General features: G+C 57.0%; 1 protein-coding gene across 6 annotated transcripts in view; it reads left to right on the top strand.

The window, feature by feature from the left end:
- The window catches only part of HMCN2 (hemicentin 2), a 178,851-nt gene that overhangs the window by 77,333 nt on the left and 87,192 nt on the right, over positions 1 to 14,326 (top strand). For all 6 annotated transcript variants that reach the window (XR_012424259.1, XR_012424260.1, XM_065529996.1 and 3 more), the window contains exons 24-27: positions 120 to 374; positions 1,212 to 1,298; positions 12,298 to 12,492; positions 13,978 to 14,108. Coding sequence is in view for 4 of the 6 variants with exons in the window: in XM_065529996.1 (XP_065386068.1) it covers positions 120 to 374; positions 1,212 to 1,298; positions 12,298 to 12,492; positions 13,978 to 14,108 (668 nt within the window). In the remaining 2 variants the exon portion in view is untranslated. The remainder of the gene's footprint in view (positions 1 to 119; positions 375 to 1,211; positions 1,299 to 12,297; positions 12,493 to 13,977; positions 14,109 to 14,326) is intronic.

The following is a 14,326-nucleotide window of genomic DNA, read 5'->3' as shown; positions in this document are numbered from 1 at the left end:
AGATTGTGCTCCATGACAATTTTGCTGGTTGGTGACATCTGAGATGTGGCTTGGGTCTGGGTTCTGGGACCCTCTCGCCTGAGTCCCCCCACGTTGATATCCCTCCTGTGGCTCCTCAGTCCCCCCTCAGGTGCAGCCAGGCCCTCGGGTTCTGAAGGTGCTGGTGGGAGAAGCCCTGGATCTGAACTGTGTGGCTGAGGGTAACCCAGAGCCCCAGCTGAACTGGTCCAAGGATGGCGTGGTCCTGCGGGGCCGCGGGCCTGAGGACTCCGTCCACTTCGCAGCCGTCAGAACCTCTGATGCCGGGAGGTACCGCTGTGAGGCCTCCAACAGCGCCGGGGTGGACGCCTGGGAGGTGGAGCTCAGGGTGCTGGGTGAGTCTCCCTGACCCCAGAACCTGCTTCTCCCCAGTTCTCACAGCCACAGCCTGGACTTGGGAGGTGCTCGTCTCTGTTCCGGGCTCTGTGCCTGCCCGTTCCCTTCCTTCCTGGGACAGATAGTGCCCTGGCCCTTTCTTGGACCTTAAAGCTATCCTGTGTTCAGGAGCTTTTGTCAGCCCTTGGGTATGGACCAGGTGGTCCTCAGAGCTCCCAGCAGGGGTTCCCTGTATTCCTTCCCCTTGGGCGGTGACCTGTGGGGCCCCTGAGTACCTGGATGGACAGAGGCACCTAAGGCAGTAACTGGGGAGTGGCACTGGACCCAGGGCCATCCAGACAACCATAGGCCGGTCACCTACACTCTCTGACCCCAGCTGTATGAAGCACCTGGCGCATAGAAAGTTCTGGATCAGTGGTGCTAGCAGTTTCACTATTAGGAATTTAAAACAAGCTTGGGGCTAAGTGTGGTGGCTCATGCCTGTAATCCCAGCACTTTGGGAGGCCGAGGTGGGCGGATCGCTTGAGCCCAGGAGTTCGAGACCAGTCTGGCCAACATAGTGAAACCCCATCTCTTAAAATAAATAAATAAATAAAAGCTTGGAAAGCCACTGCTGAGAGAGAACACTCATGGCCCCTTGTGTTTGAGGGCACAGCTCAGCCTCCCCAGCCTGTGGGGCTCAGCCCCGGTGGCTGCTGGACTTGCCAGGAGGCTAGGGGCTGGGATTCTGGAAGGGGACGCCCTCCCCATTGGCCCTGGATTCCTTGGAAGCAGGGGTTGAGGGGTCCCAGGCTTTGGGCTCGAGGTATGGGTGTGGCCATGTTGCCTTCCTACAGAGCCACCACACTGGGGTGCTGATGAGACCAGCGGCCTGCTGGAGCGAGTGGCCGGAGAGAACGCCAGCCTGCCGTGCCCCGTCAGAGGTGAAGCTGCGTCTGGGGTGGGCCTGGGGAGGTGGGGTGGGCTGGCCTAGGAAGGAGTCGCCACTCACGTTCCAGTGCCCTGGGTTGTGCGTGGCAGGCGGAGCCCACAGGGCACATGCTCCTCGTCAGCAGCATGCCAGACAGTTCATCCCATTGTCAACCCTGCAGGATGGTGTTAGCATTCACTCCCTTTTATTAGGGGCAATCCAGGCCCAAAGGGGTTAAGTGACTTGCCTGAAGTCACACAGCCGGGGTGTGACTCAGAGTATGGACAAGCGTGACCCCTGCCCTGCTCCCCTATGCCCCTCAGCATCTGGGGTGTGATCTCTGGGGCTGAGGCAGCCCAGGGCCCTTGTGGGTTGGGGCTTTGTGGTCAGCCCGCCTCTCCCCATGCCCCTGACTTTCCCACGGAGGATGGATTCAGTGGTTCTGGCCAAACCAGCTTTTCTGGGCTTGTCTTTGGGGCAGGAGCACAGTGCGGGGCCGATAGCCGCCTTGGGTCAGCTGCCCGGCGCCGAACCCTGCCCTGGCCCTTCCTGGCTGTGTAACTCAGGACAGTTTCCATCTCCTTTCTGAGCCTCACTTTCCCTGTCTGTACAGTGGGGTTGTACCAGCCCTCTCTGTGCGGGGCTGCTGTGAGAACTCAGTGGGACCCCATGCGTGTATGGGGCTGGCACCTTAGGAGGGCTCAGGAAATGTGCCGGATGCCTGGCTTCTGCCTTTTTGTGAACCCCACGACCCCACCCAGAAGATCCGTCCTCAGCCCCCGCCACTGCCTCAGTTGCTTCTTTCGGCGTTGGGCTCCTCCATGGCTGGGAGCGCCGCCTCCCCTCTGTGGGGCTGAGGTTCTCTGGAGGGTGCTGTCTGGTGTCTGGTAGCAAGTGGCAGATCACCAAAGCCTGGCAGGAGCCTGGGGAGCATCTCTAGTCTTGGTCGTTCATCCGTGAGCTGCAGGGCACCCAGGAAGGCCCCGGAACAGTACTCAGGGAGAGGCAGGTAGGGATGGCACCCACCTAGGCAGGGGACAGGACCTGGGTGGGAGCTCTGAGAGCCCCTCGGGATCCCCACGCGCAGAGCTGCCCACCTGGCCACCTGCGCCCACTACCCCCCACCCCCAGGTCCTCGGCCCTTGACTATGGCGCCACCTTGTGTTGGTCTCTGCTAACAGCAAGCAGCCGTTCTGAGCTTTTGGGAGGTGGGAGATAGTGGAAGGTGGGACCCACCCAGTCCCAGGACTCCTGCCCTGTCTGTGTCCCCTGACTGCCACATGCAGCCTTGATCAGTCAGGGGCCAGCCCTGAGCCTGTCAGCCTCACCCAAATCCCCTCTGATAGCACTGCCTCTCCCCACTGGTCCTGCCGCCTGGGCTGCCCCTGGCCTCCTTCCCGGTCAGGAAGGCCCTGTTTCACAGCCCTGTGGCCTTGGGCTCGGAGCGCTCTTAGGGCTACAGGGATGGGACTGAGCCCAGCACCCTCATGGGCCCTGCAGTGACACCATCTGCTTCTTCCTCGTGGCGGGGGGGGGGTGGGGTGTGAAGGCCCAGAGCCTGGACACTCACTTGGTGGTGTGTGTGTATGGTGTGTGTGGTGTGTGTAGTGTATGGTGTGTGTGGTGTGTGGTGTGTGTGGTGCGTGTGGTGTGTGTGTGGTGTGTGTGGTGTGTGTGGTGTGTGGTGTGTGTGGTGTGTGTGTGGTGTGTGTGGTGTGTGGTGTGTGTGGTGTGTGGTGTGTGGTGTGTGTGGTGTGTGTGTGTGGTGTGTGTGGTGTGTGTGGTGTGTGGTGTGTGTGGTGTGTGTGTGGTGTGTGGTGTGTGTGGTGTGTGTGGTGTGTGTGTGGTGTGTGTGGTGTGTGTGGTGTGTGTGTGGTGTGTGGTATGTGTGGTGTGTGTGTGGTGTGTGATGTGGTGGTGTGTGGTGTGTGTGGTGTGTGTGGTGTGTGTGTGGTGTGTGATGTGTATGGTGTGTGTGGTGTGTGTGGTGTGTGGTATATGTGGTGTGTGGTGTGTGTGGTGTGTGGTGTGTGGTGTGTGTGGCGTGTGATGTGTGTGGTGTGTGGTGTGTGTGGTGTGTGGTGTGTGTGGTGTGTGGTGTGTGTGTGGTGTGTGTGTGGTGTGTGGTGTGTGTGGTGTGTGTGTGGTGTGTGTGTGGTGTGTGGTGTGTGTGTGGTGTGTGGTGTGTGTGTGGTGTGTGTGGTGTGTGTGTGTGGTGTGTGTGGTGTGTGGTGTGTGTGGTGTGTGGTGTGTGTGGTGTGTGTGGTGTGTGTGTGGTGTGTGTGGTGTGTGGTGTGTGTGGTGTGTGTGTGTGGTGTGTATGGTGTGTGTGGTGTGTGTGGTGTATGGTGTGTGTGGTGTGTGGTGTGTATGGTGTGTGTGGTGTGTGTGGTGTGTGTGGTGTGTGGTGTGTGTGGTGTGTGGTGTGTGTGTGTGGTGTGTGTGGTGTGTGGTGTGTGGTGTGTGGTGTGTGTGTGGTGTGTGTGTGGTGTGTGTGTGGTGTGTGGTGTGGTGTGTGGTGTGTGTGTGGTGTGTGGTGTGTGGTGTGTGTGGTGTGTGTGGTGTGTGGTGTGTGTGTGGTGTGTGTGTGGTGTGTGTGTGGTGTGTGGTGTGTGTGTGGTGTGTGTGTGGTGTGTGTGTGGTGTGTGGTGTGTGTGGTGTGTGTGGTGTGTGTGGTGTGTGTGTGGTGTGTGTGTGGTGTGTGGTGTGTGGTGTGTGTGTGTGTGTGGTGTGTGTGGTGTGTGGTGTGTGGTGTGTGTGGTGTGTGTGTGGTGTGTGGTGTGTGTGGTGTGTGTGGTGTGTGTGGTGTGTGTGGTGTGTGTGTGGTGTGTGGTGTGTGTGTGGTGTGTGTGGTGTGTGTGGTGTGTGGTATGTGTGTGGTGTGTGGTGTGTGGTGTGTGTGGTGTGTGGTGTGTGTGGTGTGTGGTGTGTGTGGTGTGTGTGGTGTGTGTGGTGTGTGTGTGGTGTGTGGTGTGTGTGGTGTGTGTGGTGTGTGTGGTGTGTGGTGTGTGTGCTGTGTGGTGTGTGTGTGGTGTGTGTGTGGTGTGTGTGTGGTGTGTGGTGTGTGGTGTGTGTGTGGTGTGTGTGTGGTGTGTGTGTGGTGTGTGGTGTGTGTGTGGTGTGTGTGGTGTGTGTGGTGTGTGGTGTGTGGTGTGTGTGGTGTGTGGTGTGTGTGTGGTGTGTGTGTGGTGTGTGGTGTGTGTGTGGTGTGTGGTGTGTGTGGTGGGTGTGTGGTGTGTGTGTGGTGTGTGGTGTGTGTGTGGTGTGTGTGGTGTGTGGTGTGTGTGTGGTGTGTGGTGTGTGTGTGGTGTGTGTGGTGTGTGTGTGTGTGGTGTGTGGTGTGTGTGGTGTGTGTGTGTGGTGTGTGTGGTGTGTGTGGTGTGTGGTGTGTGTGGTGTGTGTGTGGTGTGTGGTGTGTGTGGTGTGTGTGTGGTGTGTGGTATGTGTGGTGTGTGTGTGGTGTGTGATGTGTGTGGTGTGTGGTGTGTGTGGTGTGTGTGGTGTGTGTGTGGTGTGTGATGTGTATGGTGTGTGTGGTGTGTGTGGTGTGTGGTATATGTGGTGTGTGGTGTGTGTGGTGTGTGGTGTGTGGTGTGTGTGTGGTGTGTGATGTGTATGGTGTGTGTGGTGTGTGTGGTGTGTGGTATATGTGGTGTGTGGTGTGTGTGGTGTGTGGTGTGTGGTGTGTGTGGCATGTGATGTGTGTGATGTGTGGTGTGTGGTGTGTGTGGTGTGTGGTGTGTGTGTGGTGTGTGTGGTGTGTGGTGTGTGGTGTGTGTGTGGTGTGTGGTGTGGTGTGTGTGTGTGGTGTGTGTGGTGTGTGTGGTGTGTGTGGTGTGTGTGTGGTGTGTGTGGTGTGTGTGGTGTGTGTGTGTGGTGTGTATGGTGTGTGTGGTGTGTGTAGTGTATGGTGTGTGTGGTGTGTGGTGTGTGGTGTGTATGGTGTGTGTGTGGTGTGTGTGGTGTGTGTGGTGTGTGGTGTGTGTGTGGTGTGTGTGTGGTGTGTGGTGTGTGTGTGGTGTGTGGTGTGTGGTGTGTGGTGTGTGTGTGGTGTGTGTGTGGTGTGTGGTGTGTGTGTGTGTGTGATGTGTGTGTGGTGTGTGTGTGGTGTGTGTGGTGTGTGTGGTGTGTGGTGTGTGGTGTGTGGTGTGTGTGGTGTGTGTGTGGTGTGTGGTGTGTGTGTGGTGTGTGTGTGGTGTGTGTGGTGTGTGTGGTGTGTGTGTGGTGTGTAGTGTGTGTGGTGTGTGTGGTGTGTGTGTGGTGTGTGGTGTGTGTGTGTGTGGTGTGTGTGGTGTGTGTGTGGTGTGTGGTGTGTGTGTGTGGTGTGTGTGTGGTGTGTGTGTGGTGTGTGTGTGGTGTGTGGTGTGTGTGTGGTGTGTGTGGTGTGTGTGGTGTGTGTGGTGTGTGTGTGGTGTGTGGTGTGTGTGGTGTGTGTGGTGTGTGTGGTGTGTGTGTGGTGTGTGGTGTGTGTGTGGTGTGTGGTGTGTGGTGTGTGTGGTGTGTGTGTGGTGTCTGGTGTGTGTGGTGTGTGTGGTGTGTGGTGTGTGTGGTGTGTGATGTGTGTGGTGTGTGGTGTGTGTGGTGTGTGTGTGGTGTGTGGTGTGTGTGGTGTGTGTGGTGTGTGGTGTGTGGTGTGTGTGGTGTGTGTGTGGTGTGTGGTGTGTGTGTGGTGTGTGTGTGGTGTGTGGTGTGTGTGTGGTGTGTGTGTGGTGTGTGTGGTGTGTGGTGTGTGGTGTGTGTGGTGTGTGTGTGGTGTGTGGTGTGTGGTGTGTGTGGTGTGTGGTGTGTGTGTGGTGTGTGTGTGGTGTGTGTGGTGTGTGTGGTGTGTGGTGTGTGTGTGGTGTGTGGTGTGTGGTGTGTGTGTGGTGTGTGTGGTGTGTGGTGTGTGTGGTGTGTGGTGTGTGGTGTGTGTGTGGTGTGTGTGTGGTGTGTGTGGTGTGTGTGGTGTGTGTGGTGTGTGGTGTGTGTGGTGTGTGTGTGGTGTGTGGTGTGTGTGTGGTGTGTGGTGTGTGGTGTGTTTGTGTGTGTGGTGTGTGTGGTGTGTGTGTCGTGTGTGGTGTGTGTGTGTGTGTGGTGTGTGTGTGGTGTGTGGTGTGTGTGTGGTGTGTGTGTGGTGTGTGGTGTGTGTGGTGTGTGTGTGGTGTGTGTGGTGTGAGGTGTGTGTGGTGTGTGTGGTGTGTGTGGTGTGTGTGTGGTGTGTGGTGTGTGTGTGGTGTGTGGTGTGTGGTGTGTGTGTGTGTGTGGTGTGTGTGGTGTGTGGTGTGTGGTGTGTGTGGTGTGTGTGTGGTGTCTGGTGTGTGTGTGGTGTGTGTGTGGTGTGTGTGGTGTGTGGTGTGTGTGGTGTGTGTGTGGTGTGTGGTGTGTGTGGTGTGTGTGGTGTGTGGTGTGTGGTGTGTGTGGTGTGTGTGTGGTGTGTGGTGTGTGTGTGGTGTGTGTGTGGTGTGTGTGGTGTGTGGTGTGTGTGGTGTGTGGTGGGGGGGGGGTGTGTGGTGTGTGGTGGGGGGGTGTGGTGGGGGTGGTGGGTGTGGGGTGGTGTGGGGTGTGTGTGGTGGGGGTGGGTGTGTGGTGTGTGGTGTGTGGGTGTGGGTGGTGGTGGGTGGTGTGTGGTGGTGTGGTGTGTGGTGGGTGTGGGTGTGGGGGTGTGGGGTGTGGGGGGGTGTGGTGTGTGTGGTGTGTGTGTGGTGTGTGTGTGGTGTGTGGTGTGTGTGTGGTGTGTGTGGTGTGTGGTGTGTGTGGTGTGTGGTGTGTGGTGTGTGTGTGGTGTGTGTGGTGTGTGGTGTGTGGTGTGTGTGGTGTGTGGTGTGTGGTGTGTGGTGTGTGTGGTGTGTGGTGTTAGTGGTGTGTGTGTGGTGTGTGTGTGGTGTGTGGTGTGTGTGTGGTGTGTGGTGTGTGTGTGGTGTGTGTGTGGTGTGTGTGTGGTGTGTGTGGTGTGTGGTGTGTGTGTGGTGTGTGGTGTGTGTGGTGTGTGTGGTGTGTGTGTGGTGTGTGGTGTGTGTGGTGTGTGGTGTGTGTGTGGTGTGTGTGTGGTGTGTGTGGTGTGTGGTGTGTGTGGTGTGTGATGTGTGTGGTGTGTGGTGTGTGTGTGGTGTGTGGTGTGTGGTGTGTGTGGTGTGTGTGTGGTGTGTGGTGTGTGTGTGGTGTGTGGTGTGTGTGGTGTGTGGTGTGTGTGTGGTGTGTGGTGTGTGTGTGGTGTGTGTGATGTGTGTGGTGTGTGGTGTGTGTGTGGTGTGTGGTGTGTGGTGTGTGTGTGGTGTGTGGTGTGTGGTGTGTGTGTGGTGTGTGGTGTGTGTGGTGTGTGGTGTGTGGTGTGTGTGGTGTGTGTGTGGTGTGTGGTGTGTGTGTGGTGTGTGGTGTGTGTGTGGTGTGTGTGTGGTGTGTGTGGTGTGTGGTGTGTGTGTGGTGTGTGGTGTGTGTGGTGTGTGTGGTGTGTGGTGTGTGTGGTGTGTGTGGTGTGTGGTGTGTGTGGTGTGTGTGTGGTGTGTGGTGTGTGTGGTGTGTGTGTGTGGTGTGTGGTGTGTGTGTGGTGTGTGGTGTGTGTGGTGTGTGTGTGGTGTGTGTGTGGTGTGTGGTGTGTGTGGTGTGTGTGGTGTGTCGTGTGTGTGGTGTGTGTGGTGTGTGGTGTGTGGTGTGTGGTGTGTGTGTGGTGTGTGGTGTGTGGTGTGTGTGGTGTGTGGTGTGTGTGTGGTGTGTGGTGTGTGTGGTGTGTGGTGTGTGTGGTGTGTGTGGTGTGTGTGGTGTGTGTGGTGTGTGGTGTGTGTGTGGTGTGTGGTGTGTGGTGTGTGTGGTGTGTGTGGTGTGTGGTGTGTGGTGTGTGGTGTGTGTGGTGTGTGTGTGGTGTGTGGTGTGTGGTGTGTGTGTGGTGTGTGTTGGTGTGTGTGGTGTGTGGTGTGTGTGGTGTGTGATGTGTGTGGTGTGTGGTGTGTGTGTGGTGTGTGGTGTGTGGTGTGTGTGTGGTGTGTGGTGTGTGTGTGGTGTGTGGTGTGTGTGGTGTGTGTGGTGTGTGTGTGGTGTGTGGTGTGTGGTGTGTGTGTGGTGTGTGGTGTGTGGTGTGTGTGTGGTGTGTGGTGTGTGTGGTGTGTGTGGTGTGTGTGGTGTGTGGTGTGTGTGGTGTGTGTGGTGTGTGTGGTGTGTGGTGTGTGTGTGGTGTGTGGTGTGTGGTGTGTGTGGTGTGTGTGGTGTGTGGTGTGTGGTGTGTGGTGTGTGTGGTGTGTGTGTGGTGTGTGGTGTGTGGTGTGTGTGTGGTGTGTGTTGGTGTGTGTGGTGTGTGGTGTGTGTGGTGTGTGATGTGTGTGGTGTGTGGTGTGTGTGTGGTGTGTGGTGTGTGGTGTGTGTGTGGTGTGTGGTGTGTGTGTGGTGTGTGGTGTGTGTGGTGTGTGTGGTGTGTGTGGTGTGTGTGGTGTGTGTGTGGTGTGTGGTGTGTGTGTGGTGTGTGGTGTGTGGTGTGTGTGTGGTGTGTGGTGTGTGTGTGGTGTGTGGTGTGTGTGGTGTGTGGTGTGTGGTGTGTGTGTGGTGTGTGGTGTGTGTGTGGTGTGTGTGTGGTGTGTGTGGTGTGTGGTGTGTGTGTGGTGTGTGGTGTGTGTGGTGTGTGTGGTGTGTGTGTGGTGTGTGGTGTGTGTGGTGTGTGGTGTGTGTGGTGTGTGTGGTGTGTGGTGTGTGTGGTGTGTGGTGTGTGTGGTGTGTGTGTGGTGTGTGGTGTGTGTGGTGTGTGTGTGGTGTGTGTGTGGTGTGTGGTGTGTGTGGTGTGTGTGGTGTGTCGTGTGTGTGGTGTGTGGTGTGTGATGTGTGTGGTGTGTGTGTGGTGTGTGGTGTGTGTGGTGTGTGGTGTGTGTGGTGTGTGGTGTGTGTGTGGTGTGTGGTGTGTGTGGTGTGTGGTGTGTGGTGTGTGGTGTGTGTGGTGTGTGGTGTGTGTGTGGTGTGTGTGGTGTGTGGTGTGTGTGTGGTGTGTGGTGTGTGGTGTGTGTGGTGTGTGTGTGACTCTGCACAGTGGGGAGGGGGCGATATTAGTGACTCTGGGCAGCAGCTGGTGCCCAGGGATCTCCTTGTCACAGAGCTTCAGGGCTGTCCTGCAGTATGCAGCACTTTAGGCTGAGACTGTCTGTGCTGAACCAAGTTCCACAGCAGAAATCCATCATCACCCCTCGCGACCAGCAGCTCGGAAGGCCTGGCCGCCGGGGTGGCGGGAAGTGTGGGGGCTTTCTGGGGAGAGCTGAGGAAGATGAGAGGGGGGTGTGCGTGTGTGTGAGTGTGTGAATGTGTCGTGTATGTGGTGTGTGTGTCATGTGTGGGATGTGTGTGCATGTATGTGTTCTGTGTGTATGTGGTGTGTGGTCTATGTATATGGTGTTTAGTGTATGTTGTATGTGTGGTGTGCACCGCGCTTGTGTATAATGTGTAGTGTATGGTGTGTATGTGGTATGTGGTGTTTGGTGTGTGTAGTGTGTGTGTGGTGTGTGTATGGTGTTTGGTGTGTATGTTGTCTGTGGTGTATGTATGTGGTGTGTGTGGTGTGTAGTATGGTGTGGTTTGTATGCAGTATGTGGTGTTTGGTGTGTGCAGTGTGTGTATAGTGTTTGGTATGTATGTTGTATGTATGTGGTGTTTGGTGTGTGTGGTGTGTGTGTGGTTTGGTATATATGTTGTGTGTGTGGTATGTATATGGTGTTTGGTGTATGTAGTATGTGATATGTGGTGTGTGTGTGTGGTTGGCAGTATGTTGTGTGTGTGGTTTGGTGTGTGTAGTGTGTAGCATTTGGTGTATATTTTGTGTATGTTGTGTGTGGTGTGTATAGTGTTTGGTATGTGTGTGGTGTGTGCATGGTGTTTGGTGTGTATGTTGTGTGTGTGGTGTGTGTAGTGTGTATTGCATGGTGTGTATGTGGTGTGTGGTATGTATTGTGTGTGGTGTGTGGTGTGAGCATGGTATTTGGTGTGTACGTTGTGTGTGGTGTATGTATGGTGGTGTGTTTAGTGTGATGTGTGATATGTATGTAGTATGTGGTGTTTGGTGTGTATGTTTGTGGTGTGTGCATGGTGTGTAGTGTGTATATTGTGTTGTGGTATGTGTATCGTGTGTGGTGTGTGTAGTGTGTGGTGTATGTAGTGTGTAGTGTGTATGTGATGTGTGGTGTGTGCGGTGTTTGATATGTATGCTCTGTGTGTGGTGTGTGTATGTTGGTGCGTGGTGTGTATGTGGTGCGTGTGGTGTGTGTATGTTGTGTGTGTGGTGTGTGGTGTGTGGTGTGTGTGTTGTTTGGTATGTATGTCGTGTGTGGTGTGTGTAGTGTGTGGTATATGTAGCATGTGGTGTGTATGTGGTGTGTGTGTTGTTTGGTATGTATGTCATGTGTGGTGTGTGTAGTGTGTGGTGTATGTAGTATGTGGTGTGTGGTGTGTGGTGTGTGTGTTGTTTGGTATGTATGTCGTGTGTGGTGTGTGTACGGTGTTTGGTGTGTAGTGTGTGGTGTGTGTAGTGCTTGGTGTGTATGTTTGTGTGTGGTATGTGTGTATGGTGTTTCGTGTATGTAGTGTGGTGTGTGGTGTGTGTATCATGTTGTGTGTGTGTGGTGTGTATCCCCACGGTGGGGAGTGGGGGTAGCAGCCGCTGGTGGTGGGACATTCTGGCCTGCATTCTGGGCAGAGGATTCCAGGGGAAAACGGGCACAGAGGGATTCAATAAGTTGCCCAAGGACACGCAGAGCGTGGGTGGACATGGAGCAGGGCCCTGGGCCCTCCCTTTCCCTCATGCCAGCAGGGAGGGTCTCTGGCACTTTTCGGTGGGCAGTCAGGGTAGGGCGGAGTGGGCAGGGCACCCTCCTGCAGAGATGATGCTAGTGTGCCTTCCCCGTGCCATGTCTTGCCCACCACCACGCTTACTGGTCCTTCAAAGGATGAAAGAGTGAGCGGCCCACAGTGTACGTGTCTACCCCTGGGCGCCCGCTGCCAGGGGCGGGCCTTTCTGTTGATAATCACTGTTAGCTACAACAGTCCTGATGACCAGTGGTGGCAGCAGAGGCGGTTGGGAGTGATGTGCCGATCTGCAAGTGTGGGGACCCCACAGCCTCCCCTAAGTCAGTGCTAGCGGAGGTCAGGGAGCAGGTGAGAGCTATGGCCAGGAGAGCGGCAGCAGAGCGCGTGCCTGCGACCTCTGGGCAGTGTGCCTCCAAGGGGTCACTTGGAGGACTGGGCTGTTAGCTTCGGCCCACACGGGACGCCCTCTGGGCAGGCCCTGTCCTTGGGGCCCGTGAGTGACAGCTCCACTCCAGCCCAGTGGGCAGCTATTTCTGGCACACCTACTGTGTACTGGGCTGCGTGCACAGACCAACATGGGGTGTGTCCTAGAGATCAAGGGACTGGGGGTGGTGGCTGGCAAAGTGACTGGCCCAGGCTCGTGGAGGGAGGAGCAGGAGCAGGCTGAGCAGAGTTGGGGCCTCCTACAGGCCCTGACCCCAGGACACAAAGCAGGGTGCTGGAGCACGGCAGGCTCGGCTCGTTTGTTGATTTAGTGCCTACTGTGTGCCAGGCACTGTGTTAGAGGCTGGCAGTCACACCAGGGAAAAAAACAAAGAACCTGGCCCTTGTGGGGTGGGGGCACAGATAAGAAGCAGCGGAGACCTGAATCATAGATGTGTCCTCCGGTCACTGGAGAGTGGAGGACAATGGCTGAAAAGCAGGGAGGGCGGGGGCTGGGGGTGCCAGTTGGGGTGCAGTTCTAAATGAGGGAACTGCATGGGCCCTTGCTCTGAAGAGAACCAGAAAACAGGCATGCAGTCCCCTGCCTTGGTCCCTCAGGCACCCCGGGAGGCCATATGGATGGACAGTGTGGGTAGGTGGCGGGTGTGGGGGCGCCCACAGCTCCGAGTGAAATGCTCCTCCCAGCCTTGGGGGGACGGAGGTGCCTGGAGTCGTCCCTGGAGGGTCAGCCCCTTTTGCACAGAAGAGATGTGTGGGGGACAGTGCAGGTGTGGAGGGGAAGGTGTCAGGGTGTACGTACTGATGACTGTGCACCCTGCCAGGAACGCCCAAGCCGCAGGTCACATGGCGGAAGGGCCCGTCCTCGGAGCCCCTGCATGACCGACCAGGTGTGGCAGTGCTGGAAGAGGGCTCTCTATTCCTGGCCTCCGTCTCACCCACGGACAGTGGAGACTACGAGTGCCAGGCCACCAACGAGGTGGGCTCCACGTCCAGGAGAGCCAAGCTGGTGGTCTATGGTGAGCAGGGAGCCAGAGCTGGGGGCAGGAGAGGAAAGCGGCAGGGACCCAGGGACGGGCCTGTCTTCCTCCCAGGACTGTATCCGGCCAGAGGCCCACAGTGATGCTGGGGGTCTGACAGTACCACGGGGTGCCCAGGTGTGGCAGTGCCAGTTCCCCAGGGCCCAAGAGCTTCCTACACAGGAGGATCAGGTCCTGCCACCAGGTGCCAGTGACGGGGAGATCTTGAGGGGGCTGGGAGAGTGGCAGGTTGTACTGGACACCCCACTTCCCTAGAGAGACCCCCACGGAGACAGCATGGGGGAAGCACCTGGAATTCCATCAGTGTCTTTGATACTGGTCTAGAGGTGAAGATAGTTTAAGATGACCCCTTGGCTGGGCGTGATGGCTCGTGCCTGTAATCCTTGCACTTTGGGAGACTGAGGCAGGAGGATTGCTTGAGCCCAGGAGATCTAGACCAGTTTGGGAGAGACAGATCCTGTCTCTACATAAAATAAACTTTAAAAATTACTTTCGAAAATGAGCATGGAGCCGGGCGCGGTGGCTCAAGCCTGTAATCCCAGCACTTTGGGAGGCCAAGATGGGCGGATCACGAGGTCAGGAGATCGAGACCATCCTGGCTAATCCGGTGAAACTCCGTCTCTACTAAAAAATACAAAAAACTAGCCGGGCGAGGTGGCGGGCGCCTGTAGTCCCAGCTACTCGGGAGGCTGAGGCAGGAGAATGGCATAAACCTGGGAGGCGGACATTGCAATTGCAGTGAGCTGAGATCAAGCCACTGCACTCCAGCCTGGGCGACACAGTGAGACTCCGTCTCAAAAAAAAAAGAAAATGAGCATGGATGGCAGTGCAGAGCCCCAGAGCCCACCTCCGGGTGAAAACTGTTACCATTGGCCTATTCTCACATTCTCGTCCTCAGCAGGGAGCGTGCCCACCCCCACATCCAGGGTGCTATGTGCAGAGGAAGGGGGCCCCCCTTAACACGGGCAGTGCGGGTGGGCTGGGGAGTGGTCTCTGCCGGCAGGATGAACTGACCTCGCTTGGGCAGTTCTAACAGCTCCTAATGCCACCTGCTGCTTCTCCAGGACCAGTTGCCCTGTAATGACTTGCTTAAGACATTTGTTACAAAAGCATGGCCAGGCCTCACCTTCAGAGATTCTGATTCAGGGGGACCCTCCCTGGTCACTGTGACACCAGGTTGGGTGTAGAACCAGATGGATCCAAGGGGACTCTGGCACCCTGCAAAGCTGAGTGTCAGAAAGGGTGGCACCTGGGCCTGGGCACGACTGGGGGTGTGTCGGTCCCAGGGCAAGGCTGCTGCGGCCATCTGCAGGTCCACAGGACCCTTTGTGGCTGGGCGGACGGGGACAGGCAGACCTCCTCCAACCCCAGTGATGAAGGGGAGGGAATGGCCCAGACGGGGTCCCTTTGGCTGTGGCTCTAGGGGGGCAGGGAAGCAGCTCCTTGGCTCTCCTTGCCCCCAAGTGCCCCCCAGCATCCGGGAGGACGGGCGCAAGGCCAACGTGTCGGGCATGGCCGGGCAGTCCCTGACGCTGGAGTGTGACGCGAACGGCTTTCCGGTCCCTGAGATCGTGTGGCTGAAGGACGGGCAGCTGGTGGGTGTCCCCCCCAGGGTGGGCGGGCTGTGGGTAGGATTTGGGCTGGGGACAGGCCTTCTGGATGGGCGTTCCTGCGTGTGCCACGGTGGGGCAGGGAGATGTGACAGGTGTCTTTTGTCCTGCTCTGGGGTTCAGGGCAGTGGAGGACGGTGGTCATGTGATGAAGCCTGGCAGGGGGCTGCGTGGCAGAGAGCATGGCACCGTTCTGGCCACCG

Source organism: Macaca fascicularis, chromosome 15 (assembly GCF_037993035.2).
Source record: "Macaca fascicularis isolate 582-1 chromosome 15, T2T-MFA8v1.1".
Lineage (NCBI taxonomy): Eukaryota > Metazoa > Chordata > Mammalia > Primates > Cercopithecidae > Macaca > Macaca fascicularis.
The sequence above is the reverse complement of the archived record's forward strand: the minus strand, read 5'-3'. Positions and strand labels throughout refer to the sequence as shown.